General features: G+C 40.0%; 1 protein-coding gene across 1 annotated transcript in view; it reads left to right on the forward strand.

Moving 5' to 3' along the window:
* The window catches only part of DCHS2 (dachsous cadherin-related 2), a 118,680-nt gene that overhangs the window by 36,749 nt on the left and 59,902 nt on the right, over positions 1–22,029 (forward strand). The window contains exons 2-3 of the mRNA XM_087736658.1: positions 10,496–10,687; positions 18,675–18,906. Coding sequence (XP_087592784.1) covers positions 10,496–10,687; positions 18,675–18,906 — 424 coding nt within the window. The remainder of the gene's footprint in view (positions 1–10,495; positions 10,688–18,674; positions 18,907–22,029) is intronic.

A 22,029-nucleotide genomic window follows, 5' to 3' on the forward strand; every position in this document is an offset into this window, starting at 1 on the left:
AGCAAAGCTGTACATTTTCTGAGGTAACCTTCTGCTAGGGCTCTTTGGGCCAGTAATGGTATCTCAAAGGTTACTTCTCCAGTGACTGCAGCCCTCCTGTTGGTCTGCCATGCTACCCTTTCCCCTGTGTTAAACCACCACTTTTACCTGATGAGTGCAGCCATTTACAAGTGTATTTGTAAGTGGCAATTTAGGCAGCCCACGTATGGTCTTTGTTTATTATAAAGGTGCAATAACAAACCCTTTTTTCTGACAGCAAAATCAATTTAAGAGATTTTTACCCTGGCTGCTCATTGATCCTTGGTAGTGTGACTCTGAAGTGAACTAGGAAAAGAATTTTTTAAATAATCTGGCTAAATACAAATAAAGGTTCTTGGGTTTTATTCTGGTTTTTGTTTCTTTAAGTGGAGGATTTAAGCTCTGCTCTCAGTGATTTTATTCACAACATGGTTCCATAAATAGTTGTATCAGTCTAGCCAGGAGTATTGGTTTGAGCATTGTGGTTCGTGGGCAGGAATTAGCAGCTCAGACTGGTTTTGGGGCTTGGAAAATGTTTGCACCAACATGTGTAAGCGTGCAGTTTCAGCCTGTCTTAAGTCCATGCCACTGCTGAAAGAGCTTTTAGGCTCTACCTGAACTGCACTTTCCTGCCACCCTCATACCATTTGCCCTGGGGTCAGTTGCATCACAAACTGACTTGGCTGAAATCTAATGTTGCACCAATAACGAAGTTTTTTACTGGATCATCTCCCTGGTCTGACTCAAAGTCCACTTGCACAAACCTGAGTGCCAAAAGGAAGGGGCAGCCAGGTGCAAGGTTGCTTATCTACTTCTGCAGTTCTTGTTTCTCTCCTTTGTAGCATTTGTCTATTACAGTCTAATTTGTCTATTAGAGTAATGAGTATAGTTGAAAGATCTTTTTATCATTAATGTTCATTCTTAAGGTCACACACCTACTCTGCATTCAGGATACGTATTGATCATTTAGGCTCATCTAGCTAGTATGTCACATTACAGCTTTACAAATATAGTAATTATGTTGATTGATCTAAGCCAAAAATTGAATTCTTCTAATTAATTTTCATTAATGTAATAATACATGCTGCCAATAAAAGTAATATTATCGATTTAGCGTTCATAGTAAGGCATTCTAATGGGAGAAACGTCCTAAGCAACAAGAGAGCCAGTACCTTGAGTCACGCTCTCTAAACCATCTTGTTAAATATAATTTTAAAATGAACCCTGCCACCAAAAGTTAAAGCATGCTCCAGTGCAAGATCATTAAAATAACATGATCTGTGCAAAATATTTCCTTATTTGTGTGACAGATATTCTAGATTATTAAACCCATCACTCCTTGCTTTGTGCAATTAGTACAGAATAGGGAAACTTTTGTGCTCTGCTGTTGCTTGGCAGAGGTACTCAGACTTGGAGCTCTGTAGTTTCCTAAAGTTAATGAATAAAAATGGATTTGTACTTAAACTCTTAACTGTGCATAGCAAGGTTTTACCATGTTATAAAATCTAAAATTATAGCAAAGTATGTGAGCAGCATTAATGAATGGATGGGGCTGCTTTTACTGAAAAGTAGGGGTCTTGATTTTGATTAAATAAGGCTTTAGTCCTGCAAATGTTTGCTAGTCACTATGAAAACTAATTTGCCTTCCGCAGAAATATGTTCTCTTTTCACTTCTGTTCTTCCACTTTACATAGGCAATAAAAATAAATTATGTTATATTTGGTTATATTTGCGCAGTAAGATCATAGAATCATTAAGGTTGGAAAAGACCCTTAAGATCATCAAGTCCAACTGTTAACCTATCACTGCCAAGTCCACCACTAGACCATGTCCTCAAAAAAAAAAAAAGATGGAAGGCAATGTAGACCAAATAGACTGATCAAGGAGATGCTGGACCTTTAGCAGATGTTTTCGGTACTGGAACCTAAGCATCCTACTCCCAAACCACATTTTCTAACCACTATTCTACCATGTAATAAGTAGGCATTAGCAGCACTGCTGCTTGCTATGAATTCAGACATCAATAACTGTACTTTCTGACAGTCCGGATCCTGTTGGAGTGTTAAGTGTGATAAGGGCATGTCTTCCAGATTGGACCTGTCTCCCACAGTTGTGGATCCTGGCTAGCATCAATGGGATTTAGCTGCTCGTGCCATTTTGGGGGAGGCATAAAAACAAAACTAAAGGCATGTCAGGAACTTGTGGGTTAAATAGGAGTGAATTCAGGCTCTGGCTAGCATCAGAGCAGGAATTGCAGATTACTGTATGGACTGACATGCCCAGTTCTTCCTGGATCTGGACTTGGCTTGCTGGATGATGTCTGGTTTTCAGAATGAAAGCATGATGCTGTAATGTACTTATGCTGTTTTCTCCTCTGATGATTTTCATCTTTCTCGCTTTCTATGGACTAACTGAAAGCAGTAAATCAAAGATACGTCAATATTTTTATTGGCATGTTTGTTCATTGTCATCAGTTACATGCATAGAAGAGCAGAGAAGGCAAAAAGCTAACATCTCATAATCGTTCATCAAGTAAAATATGTTTCTTTTCATTTACTTGTCTCAGGGAAGACACAGAATGTTACCAAAAAATCAATGTGTTATTAAAAAGATAAAAATCAGTGTGATTTTTTATGAGAGATTCATATGTGAAATGGGATTAGTCTTACCTGATTTTAAAACCTTGTAGTTTATTAGGGCACCCACAAGCAAAAAAAATGCAGGTCAGCACAAAATGCATTTGCTGAACCACTTCATAACTGTTTGAAATGCTAAAACCAAAAGCCTTACCATAATTAAGAAATTGTTGAGATTTAATTAATGAATGTTTCTGAAGGAACTTGAATGAAGCAGTTATGAGCACCTTTGGAAAACTGATGACAGTTCTGGAAGTGACCTGGGGGAATCAGCAGCTGCTGCAGGAGAGGTTAGCAAGGTCATGTCTGTGTAGCGCTTACTGTCAGTTGTTCAGCTGTGGTAGTCTCTGTGCTATAGGAGATTAAAAGAAAGCAGAAAGATTGACATTAGTCAAGTCCGTTGACCTGACTAGCACAGTGGAGACATTTTGCATCAGAGCAAGGATGAGGACTAAGGATTTTGCTGGGGTTTTTTTGGAGTATGTGGTAACTGTGGTGGTTGGCAAAGTGAGTGTCTATGCTAGTTGAATGTGCAGCTTGAATTGCAGATGTTATTTTGGTTTTGTGGCTTTCCAGATCGGGCCCAGTTTCAGGATAAGGAGTGGGGCTTTCTCTGTTGTCACTGCAACTTGCTGTTCAAGGACAGGCTGTTAAGTCCTCAGGCAAGCAGTTCCTGTTCTTGAAGTCAAGGCTAATGCTTTTAGGGCTTAAGCAAGTAGATCTGAAGCTTTATTCCTGTTTCTGTGTGTTAAACCTGTGGTACAAGGGAGACAGGCAGTGATCAAGCATGTTGAGACAAACAGATAAAATTCCAGAGAAGTAATGTATTTATTAAAACTCTTTTCAGGTTTGGCATCAGCATTATTGTCCACACTGTGTCAGGCAGCTATGAGGTGAAGATCATTGGTTTGAATTTATATATACTATATATATGCCAAACAGGGTTATAAGTGAGGGCACTGAATTAAAGACATCTGATGATGTATGTTCCTGGCAGCTCATGTGCTAATCTCACAGGCACAGTTACACCCAAATGACTCTTCAAGAATATCAACTACCAGTAATTCCACTACCAGTATTTCTACAACCTCATTTTACTGACAGCATGCCACCAAGACAGGCTGCTCTTCTCCTTCCCTGCGGTTAGGGACCTGGCACAAAGGTATGGCGTAGCAGGTATTCCCAAAATACTGGTGGTCAGCTGTTCTGGTGGTGTTTGGGTTGCCCGCATGTGGAATTGCAGCATTCATCTGGTAAGGGTCTGCCATCGGGCATTGCCATACCAGCAAGAACAGGCCTGGTGTCCTTCAATCCTTTACTTGGAAGGATGCTGGATTTGGGTTGGTGATGTCTGCAGGACAGGACTGTTCTTATACCATTCATCAGCAGCGTAACTCTATCATTGAACCATTTCCTTTCAGCTTCCTGGTAGTTTTTCTATGTCTGTATCCATCTACTGTGTCCTGTCTTACATTTTGATGATGAGGATTTTGGAGTAATGATGGAGTGTATTTTTATTTACCCTGCATTCTGATTTTCTTTAAAACTGGCTGCTGGCGATTCACTTGCTTTTCATTATATCAGTACAACTGAAAAAATTAAAGACACTTTTTATGGACAAAAATAAAATGTGCCTTAAGCTCTGACATTAAGGGCTCCCCAAACAGATTTTATGAGCTGTGAAAGCTGTATCTTGGTTAGCTGAAATCAAATGGAGTAAACTTGATAAAATATGTGGTATGGGAGCAATTCTTAAGCCATGAAAAAATGATTTAATATTTTTTAGACTCATTTAATTGCTATCAGAGATGACCACTGTCATGAGTTATTTGGCCAAACTGCCTGCTCTTTCCCATTGTAGTCTACTTTTATTCTGGCAATCTGAAAGCCATAAAATTAATTCCGGTCACTCACATGTGAAATTCAGCATTGCAAAGCAGTCAGCTTTAAGGCTGCATACTCTCTAAATCCTAGACATGGTCTTTACATAGGATGCAAAGTGCATGGCTCTGAATTTTTGATCTGCACAGTAATAAGATTGTATTTTCTGATGTGGTTTTGTGTGCACAGGTCATTTCTCCCATTTTGCTTATAATTTAAAATATTTGCTCTGCTCTTCAAAATATATTCAGTTGTTATAAACTAGGAAGTAACGCCTGGGAAAGAAAGTGGAGAAATCTAAATCAACAGACAGGAACTTTATTTTAATCTGTTGAAATGGTAGGGCGACACAGTTAAATATATGCTTGAGGATTTTGAAGCAGTGGAAACAAACAAACAAAAAATCAAAATGGGGACATTTCTCTTAAAATGAATCAGTGTTTGAAACAGTCTGGGCTTTAGGAGCTGATATAGTTCTCTATAATCTTGTTTGTTATTTATTGATAATATTGTTTCATGCCTGTAAAATATGGGGACAGGTTGCCCATTGCTGTGAGTTGTCATAGTTCCACTGAAGTGAATGGAACCAGCTTAGGATCTGGCAAATGTATGCTTTCAATTAGCTGTAAAGCCTCACCATACTTTTAAGATAACACTGAACAAAGTGTTTCTATTACCTCCTATTCAAGTATATTGCCAAGATTTTTTTTCTTCATTCAAACCTGCACATGTACATCTAGGTGAGGTTAATGATCCTTAATAACATAGTGGTTCCCCTTATTTTCTTTTCTCTGAGATTAGCTCCGCTTTCCATATGCAAATAAAGGTAATTTCTGCACTTCCAACACTGTCTTAATTGGTCTCTTTAAATGACTGACTATTTTTCTTTCCTTCTTTATCTTCTTACACCCTTTGGTGTCTACCAGTTTCCACCATTTATTCCCCTCGTGCATTAATCTGTGTGTTTAAGCATCACATGATGGATCAGCTTTTTTTTCAGTTGTTCTCCATAATGTTTCTCTAGGTTCCACTTTTTCCTTCCCCTGAGACCATGTCTGCATTCTGATCATTTACTGCTTTATGGGTAGTGTCAACAGGACAGAAGAAACTTCGTTTTTCTCTGAGAGATTTGCAGTCTAGACAGTGTACAAACAGACTAAAGGATGTAGGCTACAGAAACCATGACTGACAGAAGAAGCCCAGCCAGTAGCTGTCCATACCATGACTTTTGTTGGCTTTTAAAAATGTTTCTTGGGGAAATACTTTTGTTCTGTCTTTCCTTATACCCAAGTTTACCCTCCTTAATAACATGCATCTTCAACTTAGTGTACGGAAAACACATTTAGTGAAAGGATGAGAAAGGCCCTGTGAGCGTAACCCTTCTTTATTCCTCCTCTTTCTTTTCTCCTAGATCCCAATCTCATGTTCAGCCTAACTCTCAGAACAGAGGTGTTACAGCTTGGTACTCTCTTGCCTCTTGCATCTCCAAGGCATATAAATCCTTTCAGTTCTATCACCTCCATGATATTGCTGACATACAACACTCTTGATCAATCCACTGTGAAAATTCCTGCTGCTGCCTTCATTTCCTCCTGTTTGGACTGCTGTAATTCACAGCTCTCGAGCACTTAACTGCTGTAATACTTCGTAGGATTGGTACTGGCGCAGTATGCTGCCATAACCCGTTGTGTTTTGGACCGTGACTACTGTGTGCTTTAATTTCTAAAATTTGTGGTAACTTGTTCCTTTCACCTGTATCTGAAAACTTGCATTTGTTAGCATGTTTTCACTGGGTTCCTCCTTCTAAATCAGCTTGCATCAATAACAGTTAATTGCTCCCCTGACCTCAGGTGTGTATTGCCATTCAACCTCAGCTCTGTCTGCTACAGTAAATTTTTTATTCACTTTTAATTCCAGATTCTTCCCTCTTCAGATCAAATGTTCCATGGTGAGTGATTAATAAGAGGACTATTAAGTGGGTGGAAATTGAATGAATGTGAAGGACTTGAACAGGGGGAAAGATCGTATTTTTATAAATGCAAAAATTGATGCCACTTAGTTCTGCTGCCTGAGAGATGATTAAAGTAACTGAAGTTGATCACAATTAGACCTTCAAATTTGTATTGCTTTGAACTGAAGCACTTTTATTTAAATTGATCATTCATTATTCCTTTGCATGTACTGTTCAAAGTCTGAGGCTGCATAATTTACAAGAAAGAAAACAAGTCACTGAACATAATGGACTAAACTTATAATAATATCCTCGAATTTCACACCCGTAATTAATCACCCATGCTCAATTGCAGACATAAATGTTAGCATTTACACATGTAACTGCATGCAAGCACAGGGAGACAGAACCTTTCAGTATTGTCACCTGCATTAGATTTCAGGCACAAGAAATAAATTTAAATACTTTTCTTATAAGGGCCAAGTGAATTACTGTTCCATAGCATCAGGGTGGCAGAGTACTGAGAGCACACTAGGCTTATGTTTTATTATTTTTTATGATAGAAATAACAAAGTACAAGGCTGGTGAAATACGCGTGTTGTAGACTTGGTTTATATACAGCTGTAAAGCATTTTTAGGGCTGGATCTTTGTTCCGCTGAAGTTGAGTGTGAGTTTTGCCTTTAACTTACCCAGAACGGGTGGTTGGACTGGGGTCAGGAGTGGCTGCGCATTACATCCCGTGCTGCAGCCGTGGGATGCAAACTCCAAGGGCGTGAAAGAAGCGTGAAGGGCTCTGCGACCACAGGGCTCCTGTGGAGGAGCTTTCTATTTGCAGCATCAGGAACTCTGGTATAATGGCCTTCAGTGCTCTGAGAAACCGTTTGGGGAAAAAAGGGATGCACTGGAATATGTGGCACAATCACTGTCACAGCAATAATTCTTCTGAAATACAGCAAATCTCAAGCATCCCATGCAGAAGTGGAGAAGTCCACAGGGTGCTTAAACACAAATGAATGAACAAACAAACAAACAAAAAAAAAAAAAAAAGAAAAAAAACCCAGCTAATTGAAATAACACATGTATCTTTTGGGCTGTCTGTCATTTTAAAATTCTGATGGAACTAACTGGTCTAGAGTAAGTTTTAGCTTTATAATTTGCCTTGGCACTTTTTACATGGTTTCCCTTTCCCCACTTCTGTGCTTTTCAGCCTTCCCAAGCCATGTTTTCATTCATTTGGTTTTAATTCAGTCCCAGTTCAGTATCTTAATGCCAAAACAATTCCTCTGTGGGCAAAGTAGTGAGCATGTGATGAAGGCACTGACTGGTCTTTAAGGCCATGTTTGTATTAGTAGGAGAAGCAGCCAAGGGCTGTTCTGGGGCCCTAAGGCCAAATGACTTGGCACAGCTTGTGTCCATGCAGCTAAATTCATTTACATCCCCAAAACAGGATGACCTCATCCAAACTTATTGCTAGGAATAGTCCCTGGCCTGTCCTGCTTGGTCTTTTTTGAAACTGTGCCTAAAACTGTGCCAGACATTTATCTGTATGGGCAGTCATGTGCAGACCCCAGCCTTTGCCCTCTCTGTGGTTGATGGCTGTGGGTCTCACCTTACCAGCCTGGGTCAGGTGCAGGTGATGACTGGCACAGGTCTCCTTCTGTGAACTCCTGCCAGTTTTAACTCTCAGGCTTCACGATAATAAGGTTTCTGAAGCTCCATTAAGGTCTTCAGGCATTGTAGTTGCATAGGTAGGCTGATGGAAAAAAAACAGGATTGATCTTTGAAGAATAAGTAGAAAATGAAACCAGCTGAGGAGGAGAATCCTGTAAGCATCTCCAATATTGACAAATTAGAGAACTAAAAATACTGGCTCTTTTAATGTGTACTTACTTTTGTAAATTATTTTCTTCTAAGATCTGTGTAAATTTAAGTGAAAACTTTCACAATGGAACATGCCAGAGAAGAGCCAAACCAGCACAAAATATTTTGTTATCAGAGAGCTGTAAAATTGAAGGTGCAACGTAGAAAACTATTCTGTTTATTAAATAGTTATTTAACCAATCCATCTCTTGTCCAAAGAGCAAGAGTTTCACACTCGAGCATCCTGTTGACTTTACTTTCGGTGGCTGGTGAAGCAGCACAGTTGTGTCGCAGTGCTAATGCAGCTGGGCAGTGTTTATTCCTTGGCCCCACTGGGGATGGAGGGAGCGGTGGGAGGTCGCTGGTGCAGCCCCAGCTGCTCAGGTTGTGTCCAGTTGGGTCTCCAAACTTGAGGATGGAGACCCCAGCCCCTGTGGGCAGGGAGCTTCTTCTAGTGCCGAAAATATTGCCTTAGGTCCAGCGTGTACCTCTCCAGCTTCAGCTTGCAACCACTGTTTCCCCATCTCCTGCCCTACACCTGAGGACAGAGCCTGGCGCTGGCTTTCCAGTAACCTCCTCTTGGGCACTGGGGGGGGCTCCTATTAAATCCCCCCGAAACCTTCTCTTCTCCAGGCTAAACAAGGCAGTTCCCTCAGCCTCTCCTCACTCAGGGCATATGTATATGGTATTGGCAAAACCTATTGCTACAGTAAAGGTTTATTAAAATATTTTAAGGGGTATGTTGATTTCTGTCTCCCCCCACGTGTGTAAAAAGAAAAATTTTAGTGTTAGAAAAAAAACCTTTCAGGTATGTTCTGTATTAAAATTTAAAATCACATGATGGTTTTAAATTATTGGGGTTTTATGCTTTCTAGACTAGTCAGTGCCTTAATCACACGTTCAGCTAAAGAGTATTGACTCCCTACAGTTTGTGTAATGCTTTGTGAGTCCTTTAAAACACAGCTGAGGGAAGGTGATGCAGCATGTTGAGAGTTACCCCAGGTTTTCACAGGCTTTTGAAAGCATCTTGTGTACATCCAGCATACTGGTCTAGTCTGATCCATTGGTAACACAAGAAGACTGAGCATAGCTGGAAAGAAGGGCAGGAGCTCATGTGTTTCTCTTTGGAAATAGCCATTTTATGCCTGGGATCAGGCCCCACCCTCCACCCCCATGGCTACCATTGCCCTGCTACAGCCCCTAACCATCACCCATTTAGGTTTTCTCCTGCCACCCATTTTCCTTGTCAGCAGGACTTAGTTTGTATACTGCATTTTCCCATTTGATGCCCTGTGGTTGCGGAGGAATCTCCCTCTGAAGGAAGTCTTCCTTTAAAGTATTTATTTACAACATTTGTTTGGGATTTACAACAGAATTCACGCTGCTTTTTAAATGTACTTAAGATAGCTGAAAAGAAAAGATGTTAGGCTCGTTTGTCATTCAGCAGTTACAGCTACATGCAAGACTACACTGACAAGGTAATTAAGTCTCTCACAGGGACTTACTGCAGCCTGTGCATCTCTTGCTTTGTGCTGTGCATGCACGTGATGGTCACGTTCAGTTGTGTTGATAGAGCTCTGGCTCCTTGGAGAGAGGACTGGAGATTAAAACCCCCTCCAGTCCTTAACTTGTATGGCTCACCTTGCCACCAAACGCTCCTTCAGATGAAATACTAAAATTAATCTCTGGGGAGTCTTTCAGAAAATACATTAGGTAAGAATGTCCTGCAGCACTTTTCTCATCTACATGTGACGTGGTTTTTTTAAGACCTACCTCCACCGGTAAAAATAACATGAAGGGAAAGTAGCTTAAGGTATAGCCTACTAATGTGGCTTAATGAGTATGGCTTTTCCAGTCACGGGAAGTCCACTTGATTGAAATAATTATTGACAGATAAACAAGCAATGTTACAGACAGGTCTAATCAATCTTGTATGCTTGTTGCAATAATTACACGGTCAGTAGCTGAGTCATTATTTTACAAACCGCAGCCAGCCAGCTTAGGTAGCAGACTGAGTTTGTATTTATTGTGTGTATGCACATTTGCTTTTACAACACAAACAGGTAACTTTAAAGCAAACTATCTGTGATTTTTGAATGAATAATAGTTTCGCTGGCTTCATTTTTGATCTCTGCTGTTTCCCTGCAGGTCAAGGCAACAGATGCAGATGCTGACAAGTTTGGTGAAATTGAGTATTTTCTTTATGATGGATTTCATTATTATGAAAAATCCAAAGCCTTCCAGATCAATCCACGTACGGGTCAGATCTGTGTGTCTCAAGACATTGACAGAGAAGGAGATCCAAGCACTTATGATCTCTTAGTAAAAGCTACAGATGGGGTAAGTTTTGCCTTTTCATACTACCAGATTTGTGAATGCATTTGCAAATTTGGATGTGCTGTATGCTTTTAAATGAGAATGTAGTGAGTATGTAAAAACTGCATGAATTTGAATAAAATTTCTTACCCCTACAGCGGGCAGAAAGTGATACTTCATGAACCATAAGTTTTGACCCAAATTGATAAAATTGGCTGTGAAATCCCCAATTACTCTTAAACAAGTTGTTGAAAACTGCTTCTAGGATGTGTTAGTCCCTGCTGATTTTCCTCCTCCTCTTGGAACTGGTGGACTCCAGGTTACCTCTGCTCCCCGCTTTCAAGATGACTGCAGCAGTAATAAACCAGTAACTTGTGCTACTTGGCTACTGTGGGTGCCAGTGATTTTCCTGGATAAATTCCTTGTCCTTTCTAGCTAGCTGATGCCATTGCTGCTGCTGTGGCTGGGTACAGCCTCCCTGCAGCGGCATGTCTGTAAGTTTTCCCACTTTACAAGATCTGGTGCTTGGAAGTGGGTATTCATGGTACACCGTGGGCAGGGTGGTTGTATGTGCCTGAAACAGTCCATTTCAGATCTCTGTTTGGCCAGGAGGGCGAGGAGACATTCATTGTGGTGGGAACACATTGAGATGTCTGGGTGTGGACACTTGGTCTACCTGGTGCCACGTAACAGAAAATTTTGATAGCATGACTGGAAAAAGACTAGAAGAAAATAATTCCTGCATTCATTTTGTGATGAAAGTATCCAAAGGCAATTTGCAATGGGAGTCCAAGAAGGAGATCAGCTGGTACTTTTCTTAACTTTCTTCAGCTTTAGTAGTGAACCGTGCAGAGGCTGAAGAAAGAAGTTACTGCTTGGCTTCAAATGTTAAAATTAACATAAGAATACTTTTAAAAGTGTTATTTGGGTCACATTTTGCAGCACAATTTGAGCTGAAGAACATTGAAATGCAATTATTTCAGGCTATAGTGTCTTTATTTCTATATATGTCTTTATTTCACACTTTGAATATTAACCTTGCATTTAAGATATTGTCCTAAGTGTATCTAATATCAATTTTAAAAAAATACAGTTGTGCTAGAAATACTGTATTTTTCATTAAAATGTCTGTGCTTTTTGTTACAGTACCCTGAAGAAACTTGGTGAACTATGATTTCCATATTCATGAGTAGATGAACTTAAATAGCTGCAGCTGATGCTTGGTATTAATTGTTGCATTTTGAGAATGTAGTAGTCGAGGGTGTATTTGCATGCTATTGAATTTGGATATATGTGTAATAGTTAAGCAATTCATCTGCTTTTTTTCTTTAGGTATCACTATTCAGTGTTTATTTCAGAGGCTACAGAAGCATTCTCTTGTATTAATAGTGCCTTCAGAAGTGTGCCTTTTCTTCCCCATAGATTTCTTTTGAGAAGAAACAATTATATAGGAATGTATTTTTATGTTCGTTTCCTGACTCTATCTTATTTGAATGTCTAATAATTTAAAAATGTAAGTCTTTTTCTTTTAGTTAGGATAGTGTCTGTAATCTTTCCAGCAGAAGTAAGTCTACATGCCCATTTTGTAATTTCTCTGATTTGTGATTTCTGTCTCCAAAATTCCTTTCTAGGCAAAATTTTGTAGCATACACCTGAGTACAGTTTTCCAAGCCTTGAAGAATAAAGCAGTCAGTATTACAATGTATAACAGCAGAAAATTATGTGTTCTGCTGTAGTTTATCACTTCATTATCTGGATATCCAGAATATCAAGATTAGTCTTATTAATACAGGCTAAGTGAGAGCTGGACAATAGCAGTGAAATTCTGACAAGTTTTTCCAATATCCAGTCTAGTCCAGAAGATATTGTTTTGAAAATGTGAAAGAAAATAGGTTTACATGAAAAAAGATTGATGCATTTTTTGGTTAAATTATTGCTCTAATGATAAATCTTATGTCAAAAGTTAAAAGGAAAACAGCCAATGCATTGAAACTATAGATTATTCCATTTTTAAATTGGTCTGTCTTTTTTTTTTTTTTTTTTCTGCATTTAAGGACCTTGTGTTTACAGAAGTTCAATAATGGGGAGGGGGGATTCGATTTTTGATTGCCTCGTCTGTGACAGGCGGGACTTGATCTTCTTACTGGAACTTAGCACTTTGTAGATCCCATTGATTTCTCTTCTAAAAACTAGCTCATCTGACACCTAAATACTAAAGCACCTAAATTCAATATTAGCTTTTCAAAATTCTCAGTGTACCTGTTGGGCCACTCTCCACCTTTATGGCAGAACTGTAGTAGGATATTTTATCTGCTGGCATTCTGCTGCTGATTTTGATGGATTAAAGATGTTAAGTGTGGGGTTCAAAGTGGAGGCTGTGATTAGGGGAGAAATGTGTGCAGAAAAGACAGAGGAAGAGTGCAGGGTCACTGTTGACAAAGGGGAGGGAGAGAGATAAAAAGGAAAGAAAATAACAAAGCTAATTAGAAGTGAGGAGGAAAAGAAAGCATTTTCCAGGTGGTGCTCAGTTTATTTTACAGCAAAATTCATGGTTTCCTCCACCTGTTCGTGCCTACTCCATTACACGGTTTTGAAGCGTGTTGGTAATGTCTTTTATGCACTGTGTAGAACGTGTAATGAGAGAACTGAAATTGCACATGAGAGGCAAGTGGAAAACAGACTCTGTTCAACTGGTGTTAAATAAACATCCTGTGAGAGCTTGTGGGAGCACTGTCACTTATTAAGTAGGGACAAGACTGATCATAATGTTGGTATTAGCCTTTTTGGCTGGCAGCACTGATTTTGGTCCCAAAGTCACTTACTTCACATACATATTTGCTGGTACTCCTTGAAATGCGTTTATACAAAAAGAAATCATGTAGCTAGGTTTACAGAAAGGTGTTTGCACTGAATCCCACAGCGTCTGTGTCTAGCCCTCTCCTGGGGTCTCTGTCTGGACTGTGGCAGACTGAGAGCTGCTCCAGTAGTGAGGGTGACCCTCCTGTGATTCACATGCCAGCTCTGCCTGGGACACCCCCTGTTCAAACCGCACCCTTAGTCACAACAGCTGTATTTCTCCACTGGTGACAGATCAGGGACAGTTTCATAGGCATTTGGGGCATCTTTGAATTTACAGTGAGCTGAAACTTTCTTGTAATGCTGTTAAAATGGTAATTTTTTTTTTCTCTTTCTGGAAAAAAAAAAAGAAGAAAATCAGATGAAGGTATGTTGCTCGGTGAACCTTCACAAACACTTGAGAGAGATTTAGATGAGGCATACTGTGAAATCAAGTCTTGCAAAAAGGAAAATATGGAAAAAGAGGAATTCTAATAAAAGTATTTGCATGTTCTCAAAAGCAGTATATGGGACAAAATTACTACTTTTTCAGTTTTGAACACGTGTAAATTGGGTTTGATATATTTTAATTCTGTTTGGCTTTTTTTTGTTTGCTTTCACAATGTGACTGAAATGGACAGTCCTTTGTGTGTTTTTCCCTATTTGCTTGGGGGTCTCCAAACTACTACATATGAAAATTTATGCTTCCTTTATGCTTGTTTTGTGTACTGCCTTAAAGAGTCTTAACGTGAATCCATTTTCATACAGGAAATCTTTTTTTTTTCTTTAACAGCACGCATTTTTGTTGCTGTACAGTGGCAAATGTTATTGCTATGTATCATGCATAATTCAATCTTTTTGTTCATTCGTTTGCATTTTTTATGATGCCCATCACCTCTCTTTCGCGTTCAACTAAATAAACAGTGATGCCTGCAGCTGTTAAAGAAAACCTGTCACAATCTGGAGAAATTTAATTGGAATAATGCTTATTTATATTCTGTCTCGTGGCATCTGTACTATCTGCTTACAGACAACAGTTGTCTGGCCTTCAAAGCCAAAATCTGAGTTGCACAATCTTGGGGTTGGTGCACAATGAGGGGCGTTTAGGAGTGTCCAATCTTGACTCTGGGAGGAGCCAGCCCACACAGTTTTCTTCCAAAGCTGGGGAAGACCAGATGACCTATGCTTGTGATAGCTACTACCAGGAATAGACCAATTCCAGCAACAAACATCTCTGTACATAATAGTGCGCGTACCAGCGTACCATCTGTCTTCATCAGAGTGGCAAGAAATTTTGAAAACTGCAGAGCACAGGCAGCGTGTTCTACCACTCCTTGTCCTGCACCACTGTAAGGAGTGCCACACCACATCTGTATACCCTGCTGAGAGTCCAGAGGTTTGGGTTTGTGAATTTTTTTTTTTTTGTCTTTTCCCTTTGCAGAGTGGACTACCTTGGTTTTGTTTTCTCCAGGTGAGGTTCTTGAGTGCTGTAATAGGACTGCCCTTAATGGTGATTTGAAGGCTGCCGTTGAATGGTGGTGGGAGGCTTTTTGGTGTGTTTGTTTGAAAATCTGTGCCCCAGTGCCTTTTTGTCATTTTGCCTGTTTTTCCCTAATCTGGCTTGGTTACACTCTGGTTTCGGCGTATCCCAGGATTCACTAGCATGTAGTGCTTCAGGTGCCTTCTAAATGTGTCCATGCTTCACAGCTTTTTTTTTTTTCCTGTTTTCTTTCGGCACATTGTGAGCGAGAAGGGAAACATGGAGCTTTTTGTTTGAGTTTCCATTTTATTCTGGACTACAGTCACAGCATTTAAGATGTTGTCAGGGTTGAAGACACTTCAGGGCACGTGTCTTTCATCCTAACTTGTTGGCCCAAGAAGCCATGCCCATTGTAGAATAGAATAGACTATTTCAGTTGGAAGGGGCCTACAATGATCATCTAGTCCAACTGCCTGACCAATTCGGGGCTGACCAAGTTAAACCATGTTGTTAAGGGCATTATCCAAATGCCGCTTAAACACCGACAGGCTTGGGGCATCGGTCACCTCTCTAGGAAGCCTTTTCCAGTGTTTGAACACCCTCTTGGTAAAGATATTTTGGAAGATGTACTATGTCATGCTTGCTTCTGAGTAGATAAAGTATATCCATGTGGTTAGAAATAAAGCAGTTTGTTCCTTCTCACCTGGGATGATACTTAAAATTTTTTACGTAGCCAGAGCAAGAACTGGGCTATAACTAGTTAATATTGTAAGTTAATAAGTTAATATTGTACTTGACTCGTGTGAAGGGATACACTGCTTCTTCAGGAAAAGAAGGATCTGTCGCCATCATAAAACTTGGTTGGTCTTCTGAGACATTAGGTAGGTAGTAGGTCTCTAACTTGCTTCCCCCATATACTTAGAATTAATCCATTTCAAAAGACTTTGCAGTCTTTACATAACTCCATAGGATAAATACAAATTGGCTGGAGAGTGGTTTTTTTTTTGTTTTTTTTTTTAATGTCTATTTAGCAATAATGAAACTTGGAAGAAGCAGTTTAACACCAGTTCTCAGGAGTTTTTTGAGCTTGGTTTCATGCTGTTCCAAACTTTGCCTCTTTTTAGATGCTTTTTATTCTTGAACTCACTTCCTTCTTGGCCCTCTTCCCTTCAAAATGTTGTTTCTGATTCCTGTCCTAAAGTACCTGAAAGCTGTGGAGCCACAAAGCATCTTCTGACAGTGGGCTTGAACAGAGCACAGAGGGCTCCCCTTTTAGCTCCTGTGCAGGCATTTCCTTCCTGTGGAAATCAAGGTGTTGGGGAAGGGGCTCACCCTGAAGCAGAGTTGGGGTGTTGGCAGTGAGCCCACTAGATCTGCACGTCTCCACTTCTCCGTATCAGCACAGGGTTTCATGGCTGTCTCAGTAGTTTGAGGCTGCTGCTAGCCCAGTACCCTTCACAGTCCTGGTCCCCAGGCACATGTCCTGGCTGCCAGCTGCCTCCACGGCAGCGTGAACCCTGGAAGCATGCCATGCCGTATTTTCTTTGGAAGAAAATCTAAGCACGCTAGGAGGATAGGAGCCAGATCTCCTAGTCTGCGGGTGAAACATAGATGTGTGATGCACAAGATCATCTTGATTTTCCACATACTGAACTTTCATGGGAATGTCACTGCCACCCAACAGACGTAATATTACTACATGGAAGAAAAAAACCAAAACAGAACAAAGCAAAAATCCCTATGGAAATGTGGGGGAGAATGCAGATAGTATTTTTGCCCAAAAGTAAGTCAGACCCTGGGGACATGATAAGCAAACCTTCAAAAATAGTTCTGGGGGAGATCATTATGCTGCAGGGCAAGTCTAAAGGAGTAGTATCCAGTCTGAATCATTGGATAGTTTCATGAAGGTCAGGTTTAAAAATAATTGACATGAACAATTAGGTTGCAGAAATATGCAACCTAGTTATTTTTTTAATATCATAGCTACTGTGACTGCAAAACTAAGTTTGGACTTGCTCAGCATAGATTGTCATCTGTATGCACCAACACCCGATCTGTGTCAGCGGTTTCGGTAAGTGACTAATTGGTACAAGCATGGCGCTCTCAGAGTGACCTTGAAGAGCGCGGGATTCTTTCTCAGTCTGTACCTTAATGTACTGCGTACAGCATGTGCAGGCTATACATACGTGTGCTGCTTTGTGCGTCCGTTGTACACGTCAGTGCCCCAGCATTCACCTTTAGCTGTGCCGCAAGGGGAGCTGCTTTCTTTTAAAAATGTCTGTAGTTGTTACAGCTGTAAAATAACCTTGGAAATGTGAATGTCTCCAAACTGGTGGAGGGAGTCTGCAGGGAGTACAAGGTAGTGCCTCTGAGAAATAAATGGCTATTTGTTTTACTTGGGGCCCTATGGGGTCTACACTTCAGCACCCACAGAATTGTCTTTTTTCCAGATTGTCACAAAATTCAGTGCTTTGCTATGGCAAATCGTGATTTTGCTGTAGCATGGTTTGATAAGCCAACTTGCAGTTGCTCCTTGCCTCTCCGGTGTCACTGCAGAACAAGGCTAAATGTGGTCCTGTGGCTGCCTGTGTGGTATTTCAGTGGGCTCTTGGTGGGCACCTGTAGCAGGAGCTTCAACCGTGTGGAGAGCAGCACAGCAGCTGGGCTGGGGTCTCAAAGAGGTACGGTGCCGAAGCTGCGACCAAGGCCTGGCTCTTTTCCCAGCTCTTTGTGCAGGGAAAAGAAACAAGAGCAGAGAACTTGAGCCAAACCCCTAGAAAGCGTGGTGGGACCTCTTCCCCTGCAAAATCACAAAGGCACTGGAAATAATTTTATGTAATCAGTTATTAATTTTACATCAACAAATCATTACAGCTATGTGCCTCAGTCAAATTTGGTATTGTTCTGTCTCTGTGTACGCAAAGTGAAGGTGTGGGTATGTCGACAAGCACACCTGCGTATATACAGAGAGATATACACACACACTTATATATACACATATATATACATATATGTATACACACACACACACTGCATGAGCAGAACTGCTTAACCGTGCCAGGGTGGTAAACTGAGGATAGATCTTGCAGACAGCGGCCTGACAGGTTGGCTTTTGGCTGTCCTGCCCTGGTCTACTCTCAGTCTGTGTTCCTAAATCAATAGTTGAAAAAGCCTCATATTCGCTGTTACGATGGTCACGCTTTTAAACCTGAAAGACTCGTAGATAGAAAGAAGTTATTCCTGCTTTACTGGAGCACCATAGTCACCTGAGGGGCATGTGTTTCTGGGGCAGAAAGCCCTGACTTCTATCTGTAAAGGAATAAGTGGTGTGTGAGTGATTACAGTAAAAAACAAGTGAGGTTAGACTAGCAAGGATTTGACATGTGTAGTGCTCATTAGTATTAAGAAAAATAACTTTATATTCAGGCCTCACCATTGTAAGAGGTTGAACTTCTTTGTGTATTCAGTCAGCCCACTGGAGTTGTTCTGAGCATGTAGCTTGCCTAAATGCAATGTTTTGGGGTATCACAGATACTGTAAGTTGTTTTTAAGAGACATTTTCATGTCTTATTCAATATTGTTGCAGCATGTTCCATTTCCTAATGATGGGCTGAAACCAGATGTGCATCGTTGTATTGTGTATGCTTTTAAAATTGACCTTGTTTTTTGTTTTTATCTTTCTGATTTATCCAACAGGGTGGGCTGAGTGCCCAAGCTTTTGTTCGCATCGAGATAGAAGATATCAACGATAATCAACCTGTTTTTGAACAAGCTGTCTATGTGACGAGCATCAGTAGTCACACACAGCCAGGAACAGAGATTATCAATGTTGTTGCCACAGACAGAGATTCAGGAATATATGGTGTTGTCACATACGAACTGGTCCCGGGAGAATTTTCTTCTTTTTTCGCCGTGGATACATCCACAGGTACTGCATGGTCTATGATTCAGAAAGGCTATAATTATACAACATGTATCTTTTCCTTGACGATGCTTTTTTGATTTGGAGTCATGTCATACAGTTGAAACTTAAATTCTGCTGGAAAATAATTCTAGAGGAAGAGGGAGGATTTAGGTTTAACATGAAGCCTTTGCATTCACTGGAATAAATGAGAATGGGAAACATAGCACTTGCCAGTACAATACAGGACAAGCAGTATGCCACTTATCCACTATTTTCAGCCATAAATCTCTTCATCGTTGTAAGAAATAATCAAAACATTATTTTTTACAATAATATTTGAATTCCTGAAGTGTTTAGGTCTTACTCTTGAGGAGCAATAATAGACTCTTCAAGATGCTTGTCCTTTCATTTCATCTCTGTTTCTGTCCTAATCTTCTTTTCCCACACAGTGCTAGAATAAGTCCCCATTCTGCTCAGAGTCTTAAAATATCCAGCTGCCTCCCCGTTTGACTCAATGATTAGGTTTGTAAATGTCTTTTTCTGCCTTTTACTTCCTGATGTGACTCTTCGTCCTTCTGGTTTCTGGAGAGAGGTTCAATGAAGGAGTGGCAATGAGAACAAGAAAACAATTACGGCAAAAGCAAATCTGGGTGAATTTTTTCGAAGACAGGTTGAATCTCACAGATTTTCCCATGGCCACAAAGCAGCGCCTGTAGTCTGCTTTCTAACCTTAAAATAGTTATCAACATCAGCTGGAAAGAACATGAGCAATATGTCCACGGTGTCTTTCAGGGAGTGGTTAACTAAACTGCAGCTACCATTTTACTTGAGAGCCAGCCGTTGCATATGAATGTATCCTGATCAACGGTTTTACTTCATGATGGTCATGGCAGAGGGGATTATTTTATGTTTTAAGAATTTTTTGGGCTGTTGTACGTGTGTATGTATTAGCTGTTTCACATACAAAATGTTGCAAGGCTCTATTCTTTCAAAATGGTGCCTGTTTTCACTTTTTTACACAGTCCCCAAAATATTCCGATGAACAGAAGAAACTAATCTTCTTAGGAAGTCAGTCTGCTTGTCTTGGCTATTTCAGGATTTATTTAACTGTGGACTTTTAACTGCCTGTCAAATCAGATTCTCTGGGGCATAACTGATGGCAAAAATATATAGGTCAATCAATAATTAGGGAGCTGGATCTCCACAGGCATTTAACTGGTCATTTTAAAACTGTCCCAGCAGGCTTGTCAGAGAGAGCCCCTGTGGATCATGCTAGCAGCACTGGCTTTGCAGCAGTCCTCTCTTTTGAAAGGCTTCTTCCTCAGATTGTGACCTTTTGGCCTTTTTTTCCAGTTTTGGCACTTAGTATAGGAAAAACGTCATGCTTAATCATGAAGACCATATAAGTCTATAAGTTACTATTATCTTGTGGATCTATCATGGTATTTTATCAAAGGCAGACCAAATTCAGGGTGAAGTTGCTTGCGGTCATTATTGCTGACATTTCATGATGAGAAGAGCCTTTAGGTCAGAGACACTATTCCCGACATTATAGTGCTTGGAATCTGATTGCACTTAATCAGATCTCCTGGGTAATTCACCAGGTCAGGCTGTGTCTAATTTTAACTTATTAATATTAATGGTGTGGTGTTTTTTTTTTTTTTTCTGAAGAATACACTTTTTCCTTTTATATTCTTCCACCTCTGCCTACAATAGTGCTCATGCTTAGTCACTGGCAAGCAGGATGATTTTTAAACTCTTGGCAAAAATCAACAATATAAGCAAAATAAACATTAAAATTGCCAATTTGTGACACAGAAGTTTTGCAGTCTCTGCGGGTTAAATAGCTGCAAAAGCTGTTCTGTATTCAGAGGGAGATGAAACAAGTTGCTCATTGTTAGGACAGAGATTTTGAGCTCTTCCTCCCTACTTCTTGTTAGGACACTGACATTTTCCAGTTTTTGTCGTGCTAAAGCTATCTTCGTATGCTCTGATATATGGCCTAATTTAGATGTGTCTCTCTGAAGGTTATGTGAGGGACTTTAGTTATGTGGGCTGCATTTTGTGAACAGAGGGCAATGAACAAGTATGACAAGAAATAGGAATTCTTCAGGAGGCGGATCCCCAAGCCCATAATCCAATCAAGATCATATTACAGTTTTGGTCTTTGGTTTTCTGATCTTGTGGACGTGCAGTCTGTAACTGATGTGTTCAGCAGTTTTTCCAGTTTGCAGTATGGCATATTCTGTTTTATCTGCTCTTTTCATTATTAGAGGACCTAAAAGGAGGCACAGCGATGGTGTTGGAGTCTTCCATGAATTTGCCTTCCTGATAAGTTTTATTTTTTAAATGATTAATTTTTCTTACGGATAGAGCATTTAGAAATGAGGAATGAAAATTAGTGCATTAGTCTTTTTGACTTATGTTCATTATAGCCCTTAGCATTATACGTAGAAGTGGACAGAGATATTTTCAGGATTATGAGATTTAAATTAATTAGTAGCTGACAGCATGTCACATTACACTATGATACATTAAAATCATATGCAAGATGATGCTGTTCTCCATGGCATATGTGATTTCTATTTTATGGCATCTAGATCGTGGATTCGAAAATTTATCTCGCTGTAGTTTTTTTTGGGGGGGAGGTTTGGAGTGCTGCACGTAGAATACTCACTAAAGATTCACTTTTTTCCCCCATTCCCTTCTTAATTTTTAAAAGAGAAATGGATAAAATAATAAAATAAAAACTGTGACCTGAATTCTTCACTGCTATGGCTTGCTTCTGGCTGTTGCTTTGTTAAAGCAATTGTATGGATGTATCAAGAAAGCTTTTAGCTTTGCATAGTGAGCTGTGTTCACAGTACAGCATATCATATCAGCTGGTCAACCACTGACTGTATAGAATATCTCAATGGTGCTTTTGATACATAGATATTATGACTTCAAGCTGCACCCAAGCTCCTTGAAGGGGCTCCATCTTTTGTTTCAAGCACTGTGACATGTGGATGTGGTATATAGATAAATTCAGTGGGAGTGGGAAGGAGGAGCCTTTCATTGAGCAGATAGATATTCCATTAAAAAGATTTTTGAATTCTGAACAAGTATTTATTAGTGGTATTTGTTTGCTATTTTAGCTTTTAGATA

The sequence above is a fragment of the Nipponia nippon genome, unplaced genomic scaffold (genome assembly GCF_047370975.1).
Source record: "Nipponia nippon isolate SJK-2023a ecotype South Korea unplaced genomic scaffold, ASM4737097v1 scaffold_6, whole genome shotgun sequence".
In the NCBI taxonomy this organism is placed as follows: Eukaryota; Metazoa; Chordata; class Aves; order Pelecaniformes; family Threskiornithidae; genus Nipponia; species Nipponia nippon.